Source organism: Uloborus diversus, chromosome 1 (genome assembly GCF_026930045.1).
Source record: "Uloborus diversus isolate 005 chromosome 1, Udiv.v.3.1, whole genome shotgun sequence".
Classification (NCBI taxonomy): Eukaryota; Metazoa; Arthropoda; class Arachnida; order Araneae; family Uloboridae; genus Uloborus; species Uloborus diversus.
The window spans coordinates 58258947-58273187 of record NC_072731.1 but is presented as its reverse complement, the minus strand read 5'-3'; the positions used below and the strand labels follow the sequence as shown (position 1 = coordinate 58273187).

The 14241-nt window shown below is 31.1% G+C and overlaps 1 protein-coding gene across 2 annotated transcripts in view; it reads right to left on the bottom strand.

The window, feature by feature from the left end:
- Nucleotides 1–14241, bottom strand: part of LOC129229876 (carboxy-terminal domain RNA polymerase II polypeptide A small phosphatase 1-like) — a 106645-nt gene that overhangs the window by 45672 nt on the left and 46732 nt on the right. For both annotated transcript variants that reach the window (XM_054864257.1, XM_054864265.1), the window contains exon 2: nt 4360–4505. In XM_054864257.1, coding sequence (XP_054720232.1) covers nt 4360–4505 — 146 coding nt within the window. The remainder of the gene's footprint in view (nt 1–4359; nt 4506–14241) is intronic.

Genomic DNA, 14241 nt, shown 5'->3' with positions numbered 1-14241 from the left:
TTAAAAACTTTACCTTAACAAGTTACAAGTGAGTTTTTAAAGAGCTATTTTTTTTTTTTTTTTTTTGGTATGTGTAAGTTATTTACTTATATTTGACCTTGTATATATATTGGCATATATGTTATATACTGAACTACTTGATTAACAAATCTGAAGATCAAGCAAAGGCAACCTTAAAATCTTTTATTTTTAACTGTTTGACATTTAATCGCAAAATTAATAATAATGAAATTACAATGAAAAAATAAAAGAGATTTTGAGAAATGATGTCAAAAGAAAATGAAATTTAAAATACATGTGAAAAAATGTGAAGGGAAAAAATGTCTAAATCTGAGAAACTTGAAACTTTTGCATGTTCATTATCAGGGCATTAGAATTCTCCGATTTTTGCTATCTAAAGTGTCTAAAACTAAAATTGGAGATCCTAAAATCTTGTCCTAAAATCTTAAGAAACCAAAGACTAAAAACTGGTGAACAATATTAATTTTTACAGATGGCATTTGCTAATAAATTTGGATGCAACTGGATTGAAATTTTCGAGTGGGTTTGGCAAGAAGACAAGTTTACAAGCCCACTTTTTTTGAAAAAAAAAAGAAAACAATGGTTGAAAATAATGGACAATACAAAATTTTTCTAGTCAAAGGAACAGAATCACATAATAAATTAAAATGATCGAGTTTTTGAAAAGCAGATGCAATCGAATTTTGAAATGCGTAAAAAAACGGGACTAAGTCAAAAAATCGTTAAAATAAGCTCCAAATAAATAAATTTGATGATAATCTGCAAAAACTGCCAAATATGCTGAAGGAACTGCAAAATTAAATGCAAAATTGCACTTTTGGCGCAAGTTTGTCCGATTTTGGTGCAGAAAAGTCCATTTAGTCTTTTGGAGCAATTTGGTGCAGGATCGGTGATTGGCGCAGTTGGCACATCCCTGCTAATGTGTAAATACAATTGTCGGGCTAAAAGTCTAATTGCAACTGAGCCCTCAAAGCAGTATTAGAAATAAGAAATTAAATTTAGACGTATAAGCATCATGACAGCAAGGAAATTTGTAGGCATCAAACTGAACAAGCTAAGAGTCATCTTTAGTTAACTAAATATGTAGGGAAATGTGGGGCAAAATAAACTAGTTAAGATGACCGAGCTTTTTCAAAATGAACAATTTGGAAATTTCACATACAATTGAAAACGAATGTGGTTCAAATGGGCAATGAAGTCAAGCCATTATATAAAAAAGAGTTTATTAATGAAGTCTAAAGCTAATTACTATCGAAACATATCAAAACAAAAGGGTTAGGCACACGCCTCAACGAACACTGACGATCTTCTCACTACCAAAGCAAATATACAACTGACTTCAAAGGGGAGTGGCTTAAAATGACGTAATACAAAAAATAAAAGGAAAGCGAATCAAATCATTCAATAAAAAGAAACCACAAGTTTCGCTTCAAAATATACCAGACAGCCTGGTTATCATATCCAGAGACTGCAGTTTTGTTCTTATTAGAACTCATTAGTTTGGGGGCAGTGAATAACCGAGCTGGAGGCAGATGTCATCTCAATGAAGTAGAGAGTGCCAACAAATTGGTAGATAAAGGAATTTATCTCACCAGCGAGTGACCACAGCACGGCATATACCAGACATGTATATTGCATGTGGTATACTGCATTTAACCGGGCTGTCTGGTATATTGCATGTGATACTGTCTTAGGCCTGGCTTAGTGGCAGTAGTTTACTGCCAATACCAAGCTTTGCCCTCAATATTCAAGTCAAATTGCACCATGCTGTGGACACTTGCTTGTGAGAAAAATTCACTTTACCTTCCAGTTTGTTGGCACTCTCAGCTCTGATGAGATGACATCTGCCTCCAGCTCGGTTATTCACTTTTCCTGACTGAGGAGTTCTAATAAGAACAAAACTGCAGTCTCAGGATGTGATAACCGGGCTGTCTGGTATATTGCATGTGTTCTGCTTTAGCCCTGGCTTAGGGGCGGTAACTTACTGTTAAATTCGGAATTTGTTTTGAGAATTACCGAACAAAAAGAAAAACAATGTAATTCATAATAAAACTTGCATTGAAACAGTATTTTTTATATTTGGTAGTAAATTTGCGCCTACAAAAAATAAGTAGAAAATGTTCACATTTGATTTTTTCATGGGGCAAAATGAAAGTAATCTTTTTCTAATGAAATATTTTTTATTCTATCATAAAAAATAAAAAAAAATCAAATGATTAAGTAAATAAAATGGTGAATGAGTAAATGAAAAGATAATGAAACAACAAACAAATAAATAAATTCATTAATATATGAAGAAAAATAAATGAGTGTAAAAAGAGAGAATGAATAAGAAAATAAATGAATGAATAAATAAGGAAATTATTAAATGGAGGAATGGAAATGATTTAATTAACAAATAAAAATGTAACTGATTTAGTAAATGATTGAGTGAGTAAACAAAAACTATTTCACTTTGCCTCACATATACTTGACTAGTTGCAGGAAATATTGAAAATAGAAATAAGCTAAATGTTAATTTAATTTAATACTGCACTGAATATTAGAAAGTCTCAAATGATATTTAAAATTTTAATAACAAGAACTTTATCAGTTTATAGAAACAAAAATAATTTTTGACTTACAACAAAATATTACAAAGTGAGCATACATTTTTTAAAATGACCTCTATTATCATGTGCTTTAATCTTCGCTGGTATTTTTTTTCTTTCTGACTGGAATAGACTACTTGCCTTACTACTAAAATAGAGCCAGATACATGGCACTGAAAGCTGAGTAAATATTTCACCATTTCATTTTGCCCTGCTACTTCACTTTGCCCCATATTTCCCAACATAAAAATATGCAGATTAACCTGATCATTTTACAAGGACAAATTTAATTGTAGTCAAAAACTATTGTAACAGGTTTATTCCTTTACTTCAGTCATCTGTCTTAATCATCAAAATGAAAAGTTTCAATGCAATTCAAAACTCTAGGCATTAAATTTGTTGCCTGGATTCAGGGTTCATACTCAATTTAGATACAAAATTTCCATGACTTTTTCATGACTTCATAAAAAATTTCATGACAATGTTACACGAAGAATGTAGTACTTTATAATGTCAAACTTGCCAATTTTCGGAAATGGGCTTTAAAAAAACTTTTATGTGAATGTCACTACCTTATGGGAGCACTTACTTGTGACTCAAAAAATATCAATGCTGTAGAAAGTAATAAATTATTCTTATTCGTCATTATCATATGAATTTAAGTAAAGTAAAAATATAATGAACGCAATACACTGATGTTTAAATGTCTACTAAATATTTAATAAATAGGGCAGAATAGTAATGAATTGGACATAAATTGAATGAGTCATTACTAAGTTTTCAATAATAAATTCTTTTCATAAAAACATTGCCTTTTGGAGTCAATGGTGCATCTAATCACCCATGTTACTTGACTGTACATTTGTAAAAAAGTAATGCCATGTTGTTAGTAAATTCATTTTTCTAAACCAGATGTATTTCAGCTGGCCACAAGGATCAGTTTTGCAAGCTGTATGTTGGGCACCTAAGTATTAGAATTCCTCTATTACTATGTTCTATGGCATGACTAAAGCCTTCATTTTCTACAGCCTTCAAAATATTGAGATTAATTCTGATAAATTTAACAATGAATTTTTTACAAATAGTTGAAACGAACTTGGATGTAATTGAATTACACTTTTTGAGGGTGCGTGGCAAAATCAAGAACGTGCATGTCCACCACTACAGAAAATAAAATATAAGAAATGCTGAAAATAATGGTGAATTTTAAGTTAATGATGCCCCAGCAGCAAAATCACATTACAAAAAATGGCGAGCGGCTGTTACAGAAGCGGATGAAATTGGATTCCAAAACTCGAAATTGTTGTTGAGATCCTTTAATTTATATGCCAATATTAATAAATCGCTCAATATTCCCAGCGCTCTTTTAGTTATTGTAATTTTCTTATTGCCAAAACATTTTTTCATGACTTTAAATAAATTTCCATGACTTTTAATGAAAATATTTGCTTTCCATGACTTTTCCAGGTCTGAAATTTGTAAAAAAAAATTCCATGACTTTCCAGGATTTCCATGACCCGTACGAACCCTGTGGATTTGCAAATCTAAGAGTCAAGTCAAAATTTTTGGTCCCAAAATGCAAATAATGGTAACCTATTTCTAACACTAACATAAAGCATCATTACATTTTAATTAAATATTTTTTAAAACCATAGCAAACTGCAACACAAAAATAAATCAATTAAAAATCATCTGGGGGAAAAAAGTTTTTGAAATTTAAAAAAAAAAAAGAATTTAAAAGGTATACCTTTGGCTTTTGACAAGGATTCTTGTCGTTTCTATGCCTATCTACAGCATGGATGGGTGGGTTTGCTCGTTTCGATTTTGCACCAAAGCAGCAGAGCAATGTATTGATAAAACCTTTGTGACGTGGCTTTTTTACTGTTGTCAAAGCTGCAAGAAAAAGCAAAAAACTTATTAGTTCCGTTGTACAAAAGCAGAAATTTCAGTAATCATATGAAAAACAGGGAAATGTACTGAATAATATGAAAAAGAAAAATGAATACAAATCTCATAAACCGCAATTTTTACTTTGATGCAACAAACATATTAAGTTAAAGCATGTAATACGATGATATTAAGAATTGTAATACAATATTGAATGCGATAATATAAATGAAATTAATCATTGAGAAAACAAAAATGAATGCAGAACAATGATTAGCTACTCAAATAACAAATTAAAAAACGTGTTTCACAAAAATTTTTAACATTTAAAATTATTTTTAACCATTAGATTTGGGCAGTTCTCAAAAGGTGGGAACAAACACAGACCTCAACTTTGAAGCTTCAACACCAAATAACTTTCATTTTAATTAACTCAAAAATTTTTGAGTTAAATTATAATACTATATTGAGACAAGAATTGACATAAATTATGGAAAAAATGCTCTTCAAATGCCCTTAAAAAAAATTTTTTTTGCTAAAAGGCACAATTTTGGACATACCAAAACGTTAACTGAGCAAATGTACCATTAAAAAAAATTTTTTTTTTAATTATTTCCATACGTTTCAAAAAAAAAAAAAATAAAATAAAAGGTATGAATCTTACACTGAATAATTTTTTGTTAATATTTTACACAAATAACAAAAGTAAAGACAGAATATTTACTTTGTAAACGAATTTTAGAAAAAAGTAAGTTAGAAATTTGATGCATGTCCAAAAGTTACGATCTTTACAATGCTATTTTTTGAGAACTAAGTATATGATGTTTTCGTTTTAAAGATATTTATCGATCCTCAAAATCAATTTTTAATTCATGGAATACACCGCCAGGGTAATTTACTGAATACAGTTTTTAATTGTTTAAAAGTGTTTTCATAAGCTTTTATGCATTATCTTAGAAGAAAAGTAATTTTTCTCAATCATATGCGAAATGTCTAAATGGTGTTACGATCTTGACGAAGATAATTCTGTCCGTTTATTCATAATTTTTTGATGATCCACTGTCTTCTAATCTCAATAAAAAAGGTTATTATAATGTTATCTTCTCTAATCCATTGGTATTTTGCATAATTAATACGTTACACATTGAACAATACATAAATTACAGTGGAAACATGGCTGGTTACGATCGATCGTAACGAAAGTCATTTTGCGCTACAATTGCCAAGCAAACCTCCGTTGGCAACAACACAGTACACGAAAAGCTAAAGGTTACCAGAGGGGAATTCCAGTTTGACAAATGTACTTTCGGTAGCTGCACCAGTTTTGGCGACTTTATCACCTGCACTAGCAATTTTTTTTTCCCCGCTTTTATTATTTTAGAATTTTTTGAGCAATCACGATTGCTTATTGTTCTCATTTGACTGTTTTTGAGGTCCTTTGATTTTTCCCACCGCACCCTCCGCACCATCACCGTCGACGGGCTCCTCAGGATGCTGCTCCTATAGCGAAAGCAGTCTCTAGGTTGATTCCATGTCCTACACACATGCGCATACCATACACAACTACACACAAGCACGCACACACACACATACAGACACCTACACATACACACACACATACACACAACTACCCACACATTCATGCTTGCACACAGACACATATGCCTACACACACCCATACACATACCCCCCACACACACATTCATACACACAACTACCCACACACTTATGCCAGCACACAGACACAAACACACATACACATAATCCGTACACTCAAACACACACACCTACATACACACACTCGTGATTGCGAAAAACATAATTTGAATTTAAAATGTCAAAATTCAAATTATTCTTTTTTTTTCTCTCTCTTCTTTCTTTTGGAAACATAATTTAACGATCTCCAAATAGAAATACGGATATCTTTTTTCAATAATTTTTTTAGACATCGTTTTAATTCTTATGACATTAGAAAAAATATTTATTATTAAAACTGATGATGTCACTTTTTACATTTGTATTATTTTTAATTTGAAGCTTTTTATTAACCTTTCATCAACTTCTTCAAAATCATTCCAAAACTTTATTATATGTAAAGAGCAGTATGTATAGCCATTCAAGTACTTCATTAATATCCTCTTTATTATTAAATTGCAAAATTCAAAAAGTAGTAAATAAAATTTTCATTGGAAATGTTAAAAATCAGATTAACAATTGTCAAAAATGGTGAAACTTACATTATGATTAGTGATGTTCCGGATATCCGTATCTGTATCCGCGGATATCCGATGGAAAATAAAGATCTGTATCCGTATCTGTATCCGTTACTTTTTTGACGGATCTTAAACGAATCATTTCTATTCTAAAAATTTTTAAATATTTGAATAAAAGAGTCTTAAATTCCGTTTAAATTAGGTTTTATTCCCTATTTAAACTATAAGGTATCGTTTCAGAACCCAATTTGTACCCCCCCCCCCCCCGTTGCAAAAAGGGGAAACAAGTTTTATAAGTGTGTTTCAGTGTAGCTTTTTGTGGCACCGTAGGTCCTAAACAGATGAACCGATTTTGATAGTTCATTTTTCGTTCAAAAGGTGACTTGATCGAAAGTGTTCTTTGCTTGGCCTCGTTTTTGTAGAACTTTAATTACCAGAGATATTAGTTAAAAACCGATTTAACGTTTTTCACAATTATGGTAGTAAAAATCTACCCGTACGTTAAAAATGCTGGCCTTAATTGAAAGAACGAAGTTTTCTGCGTTTGATATTTATTTGAAACTTCCAACGTATATACAGTAGGAGCTATAATCTTGTTAAGTAAATTTTAAATGCAATTCTAAGCCTTTATACGCGTGATTAGTAGCGATTTCATAGTCGGAAGATAAGGAGAAATTAAGCTCAATGATTAAAAAATTTTACCTGCAGTCAGTTCAAATTTGTTAACAAATGTGTGTTCTGAACCGCGAAATTCATCTTAATATGAGGTCGGCTCTCTGAGACATGTTTTGTTTTTTTAATTTTTAATTTAATATTAGTTTTTGTTATTGATTTGGGGTTTCTGTTATTCTTCATTTTTGTTTTTCTCGGCATCCTTTAAAAAAAAGTGAGACTAAATTCTCTATTTACTGTTTGTAAAGATGTTCCCGGTTCTGTATTTCGTCGATCGGAGAAGTTCGGTGGAATGGGTCAGCACTGAATTTATGTTGAAATAAAATGGAAAAAATTATTTCTAGCCTGTCCAGTAGCAGCATTACACTCTTGCTCCTGTGTCCTACATCTACCGAGCAAGCTAGACATAATTTTTCACATTCAATCTAAGCATTAATGCAGCGCACTGACCCATTCCTTTCAACTCTCCATCAATTTTAACGGAGATTTCTTTAAAGAATAAATCATAGTCTTGATTATATTTTTGCCGCAGTTGACATTTTTTGAAGAAACTGCCATTATTCTGACGGGAATGCCTTCCGTAACAAATTTTACACTTGGATAGTTGAATTGGGTAAAGAAAATTTTGAGATCCGTATCCGTATCCGCGGATCTTGACACTAATGATCCGGATCCGTATCCGTATCCACAGATCTACTTTTTTAACGATCTGGCACATCACTAATTATGATGATGTCCAAAATCCGTTACCTACAGGACAACAATGTCCAAAATCTGTTACCTACAGACTGCTGATTTAATTTGCTAATCAACAATTTTTACAAATACCTGCTGTCTTTTCATGTTCATATATTGTGTTCTAGGTATGCATACTACAGAATAAAAGCAAAATTGATGTCAAATTTGAAAATTTTAGAAATTGCTCAAAGTTAACTTTTTTGTTCCCACCTTTTGAGAACTGCCCATTTAACTTTCACCTTGCAGTGCAACTTTTGGCTAAACACTTTTTTTTTTCAATAATTAGCATCTTTTTTGCCAATTTTAAAAAGTTTTGACCTAGGGAAGGATTGGCCAACCTCACTTTAGAAGAGCTTTGTTTGAAAAAAATGCATCAAAAATGTGCAAAGAACTAACACAATTAATAATTCATTACAAATAATAATAGCATGTAAGTGAAGGGACCAGTAAAGGTCGATTTCACTACCGTTTTTCACGTAAAGGGCAAAATTAATGGCCCCCCACTACAAATAGAAATTGCCCATCTGAAAAAATAGCATTAAGAACTCAGCTGTCAATCATGGTCTCAAATCATTTGAAAATTTAAAAAAACACCTTGTATACTGTAAAGCACAAAAAAATATTGCAGGTAATGCAAAAGATAAAGCACAAAAAATATGGATCAGGTGCTCCCTCTTAATTTCCAGGAATTTCGTTAAGTCAAAATACTACAGTGCCTAAAAAGAGTAGTGTGCCATTTGAAGGACAAAAAGTGAGGTCAATACCAGATGGTGCTGGGCTCTTCTCATTCAAATTCGCTTTAAATCAGCAATGCTTAAAAAATTAAAGAGCCCTTTTTTTCGAACTGAACTTGTTTCAACATAAAAGATAATTATTGAATAAGTTCTATCTGCTGCACAGGTGCTCATTTATTTTTCAAAGTCACACAAACATTACAGCACTTCTCTTTAATAAATCTAGTATACCAAGCTTTTAAAGCAATTTTTCTTTTTGTACATAATTCCTTGAAACTCTACAACTAATTTGTAAGAGATTATACTTTCACATTTTTTTATACTGTTAGATATTTCATAAAACTAATTGGTGTGATTTATTATTTTTCCATTAAAAAATGGATAGTTAAGTTTGTAAAAAGCAGATTTTTGAATAACTGTGCATTTCTTATTTCCTTATTAAAACTTTTTCTGAATTATTTCAGGTAATTGAAATAACATTTGCTAAATTATACTGTCTAATCATTATCTCTTTATATTAAATAAAAGTAAGGTTTCAAAGTAATTCTAAAAGGAACTCTGTGGCGGGCCTGCGTCCAAGAGACCCGCCACCTACCGCGCACCTACCACCTTGAAATTTTGTACAAAATTACTTTGAGCCCCCGGTGGTTTGCACTCGGGGTTTGTTTTTTTAAATTTGAATAATTTTTTTTGTAATGAATTTAAGCTCAAATTTTGCACAAATTACCTATTATTGCCTATTAAAGGGGGGAGGGGAATTACTTGCACATATCAATATTATATATCGTTGGAAAGAGTAGAATTTTCTGCGTTCTATGCAATTTATTTCAATGCTCTAACTTAAATACGGCGGGAGTTATTTGCGTTTTTAGCTTGAACTTTCTTAGACTTAACTAAAATTCAGGCACTACTTTCTTCATTAAATCTATCAGTAAAAAGTGAACGAATTGTCTCACAGTTTTCTTTTTGACACCACTAGGAAGAGCGGCTTTTTTACTCCAGAACTAACTCGACCTATGGTCGAAAAAGTAAGCTTCTATCTCCAAAGGAAAAAAGTTACAAGTCGTTAAAAATCAAGTTAGAGTAATCTCATCTCCATTAAAATTATTGATGTTTAATCCGGCGTTTCCATAGTTACATCTTTTCGATTTGCGTAATTCTTTTTTTCTTATTCACAAACTTGAAAGGTTTCGGTTTTATAACGAAAAATCTTAGGCTCAACTCAATTCAAGCCCCGAGAGCAAAATATATTACTAGAGACCACGAATATGAAAGCAACTTTTCAAACGTACAAAAACTGCAGTTTTGCAATGCTCAGGAGCCCCTTAGCCCCTTACAGCACAGCAAGTTGGTACAAGTTATATTGAAACCCGGGGAAGGGATGCTTTTTGTGTTCCAAAAGTTCTATTTTTAATCTGTTGCTTTCTAATTGACGATTTAAATCTTTGTGAATCAAATAAGATTGCAAAGCAATCCTCGGGGCTTGGTGAGTGTTAATGAGCAGGAGGAAGAGCCCACTAGTGAAAAAAAAATTAAATTTAGAATTTATTACAATGAAAAATACACTCCTGTTTGTGAAAATTGCAACACCAAGAAGGACTTATGCAAGGGTCATTCCATGTCAATTCAACCAAAAAAATGGCAGTTTTGACACCCACCGACACGGATTTTGATAAAACTTGGTGAGTTTAGTCCTTTAATGTAGAAAAGTATCCACATCAATTTTTTCTTCTCAATCTGCTTTAGTTTTCATTTTACAGCCAGTCGAAATTTTGAAGTTTTCGTATTTTCCAAACTATGACGATTCTGCTCGTTGATTGAAAATAATTTGTATTTCATTTATTTTACAGCCAACTTTTATGAAAATTTACAGTAATATTAATGAAAGTATGAGAATTTCAGAAAAAAATATAAAAAAATTCCAAGTAATATTTTAAAAGTAGAAAAAAAATTATTTTCATAATTTTTTTTTCTAAAAGTGTGAAATACGCTAAAGTCAATATCAACCAAAGGGAATATGATAATCAAAAAAAAATCTTTTTTTCCTGATAATCTTAGATGTGTGTTCTGCCATTAAAAAAAATAAAATTAATGGCTTTTTCAGTTCTTTATATTTTTAGCTTAAAAATATATCTGCTTCATTTTTTTTTTTTAAATTTTATTTTCATTTATTTATTTCCCCCCCCCCCCCCCCACTATTATCAAAAAATGAATGTATTTAAAAATATAAATATCTCAATAATTTGTACATGAAATACTCTTAATTTTTATTTTAATCACAAAAATGCTATTTTTTTTTTACAAATTTCATTACATACTACACTAGTGCAGCCAGAAGTACCTTCTGGAGGGAGTTTTTGGACCAAAAATCCCTACTGGAAGGGTTTTTGGATCAGTAATACCTTCTGGAGGGGTTTTGTGATCAACAATACCTTCTGAAAGGGATTTCTTGATCAAAAATATCTTCGGAAAGGGGATTTTTCTTCAAAACAGTCCTTTTATATGCATGAACTATTGTATTAGAATACTCATGTATATTAAAAACCAATGCCTCCCCCACCCCCCCACCTCCCTTTGCTGAGTCACTGACATAGTACCTATTCAAAAGTGTTCTCTTCTCATCTTTCTTCCAGCCTGTGAAATGTTCTCCTATTGCAAAAGTGAAACACAAGTCCTTCTTTATCTACATGTTTCCCAACCAGTGGTTTGCGAACCCCTAGGGTCGTGAGGGCTGAGGGGTAGAAAGGGGGGGTTCTCAAAAATACTATTATAATGGCGGAAGTTTATAATTCATGTGCTGTTTACTCATCATTTATTCATTTGTCTCTTGCAAGGCCAAGTTCCATAGAGTGCTGAAGAAGTTACACTTTTGGATACAAGGTATATGAAGTTGAAAGCATATAAATACTTTCATTTTCTCAGTTGCTTTTGATCGAAAAATTCGATTAAACTTAATGGAAACAGTACATAGAGCATATGTGAACGCCTGTTTCACTATTAAAGTGGGACAAAGAGTTGCCGTGCTTGTTAGCAACAATTTCCTATAAGCTTTTAATGATGAAAAAGAGAAGGAATGATTGGCAACCCAAAAATACATCAGGGATGGGAAAAAATATTTTTACTTAAGAAAAATTTTCTGGGTGAAACTTGCTACAGTGTGAATTACACAATTATAAAAAAAAAATCAAAGGAATAAACTATGCAACTTGCTTTGTGGTGTACGTAAAAAAGGAGTTCATGAAATTGGTTCAAATGGAGTTTCTCTGAGCAAGTGGGCATACAAATATGTTTGTTGATAAAAAATACCATTTTTTTAAACATCTGATTATTAAAGAAGTTTTTAGTTTTTCAAAAATAAAAGAAAATTCTTAAGCACTCAAACTCGAAATTTCAGTCAAATGATTATTATGCCCCGTATATTCCTACCAAACAGCTAGACTCATACTCTTCTACAAGAAGTTATAAATTTAAAGTCTTCTAGTTTTATTGCAAGAAAAAGGATCATATTGTTAAACTGAGAGTTTCTAAAGGGTATTTTCTAAAACTAATACTAAATTGCCATCTGATTCAATGTTACAAATAAATATACTTTTGAGTCAGGAAAAACTTTTTTAAATTTGATAACCCCTTTTGATCAATGTTTAAGGAGTAAAAGGATTTTCCCACACACAGAGAAGCAAATTAAATGCTGAACATAAAGTAAGACTGAAACTGTCAGATATTTGAGTCAAACTTTGAGATACTTTAATTCCACAACTATTGCAGTAAGTTGCATTTAGATGTTCTGTGTGCTTAGAGTTACTTATGTTTACCTGTTTTAGTAAGAAAAATGGAAGATAAGTGTAGTGTGGGAGAGTTGACATTAACTCACTGTCACAAATTTAGTCATGGAGCACACAAGTTATAGAAAATGTTAATGATTTGTCTGAAGATGAACAAATTTTCCGAAAGGTACGAAATTAATCAGAACAAGAATTTGTCTGCATCGCAAAATATTTCTTGAAAAAGTTTGAATTTCTGCAAAAGGTAATAAAATATTAATCATCATACTACATAAAGAAGTTGGAAAAACATTTAAGTGGAATCAATATTTCAGAGAAAAAGTAAATAAAAAAAATATCTTGTAAATAATAGGAATAACAAGCTGATTTGATAGATGCTGGATGTTTAATAAAATAATACATTAAAAATTGTGTTTGTAGGCTCTTTATTCTAGCAAATAATACAGCTATGTAAACAAATTGGGTAATGAAAATTTTTCGCAAAATATTTTGTTTTAAATATATACATACATAAAAAGAAATGGTATAGCCATTAATTTTATTTTTTCCAAATGGCAGAACACACTTCTAACATATATGCGTAACCAAAGGCATTGGTTTTAACATATATGCGTATTCTAATACAGTAGTTTCTGCATATGAAAAGACTGTTTTGATGAAAAAATCCCCTTTCAGAAGATATTTTTGATCAAGAAATCTCCTTCAGAAGGTATTGTTGATCAAAAAACCCCTCCAGAAGGTATTACTGATCCAAAAAAAACCCTTCCAGTAGGGATTTTTGGTCCAAAAAAACCCCCTCCAGAAGGTATTTCTGGTTGCACTAGTGTACTATGTAATGAAATTTGTAAAAAAATAGCATTTTTGTGTTTAAAATAGAAATTAAGACTATTTTATGTGCAAATTATTGAGATATTTATATTTTTTAATACATGCATTTTTTGATAATAGTGTGGGAAAATAAATAAATAAAAAAATAAAATTTAAAAAAAAAAAGAAAAACAATGAAGCAGATATATTTTTAAGTTAAAAATATAAAGAACTGAAAAAGCCATTAATTTTATTTTTTTTAATGGCAGAACACATATCTAAGATTATCAGGAACAAAGATTTTTTTTGATTATCATATTCCCTTTGGTTGATATTGACTTTAACGTATTTCATACTTTTAGAAAAAAAAATTATGAAAATATTTTTTTTCTACTTTTAAAATATTACTTAGAATTTTTTTATATTTTTTTCTGAAATCCCCATACTTTTATTAATATTACTGTAAATTTTCATAAAAGTTAGCTGAAAAATAAATGAAATACAAATTATTTTCAATCAACGAGCAGAATCGTCATAGTTTGGAAAATACGAAAACTTCAAAATTTTGACTGGCTGTAAAATGAAAACTAAAGCAGATTGAGAAGAAAAAATTGATGTGGATACTTTTCTACATTAAAGGACTAAACTCACCAAGTTTCATCAAAATCCAAGTCGGTGGGTGTCATGGCTTGGTTGAATTGACGTGGAATGACCCGCAAGTGAGCTAAAAATTGCAGGAAATGTAAAGTAGGGCATGATATGCAAATGATTAGAATTGCAGACCGGTAGCGCATGC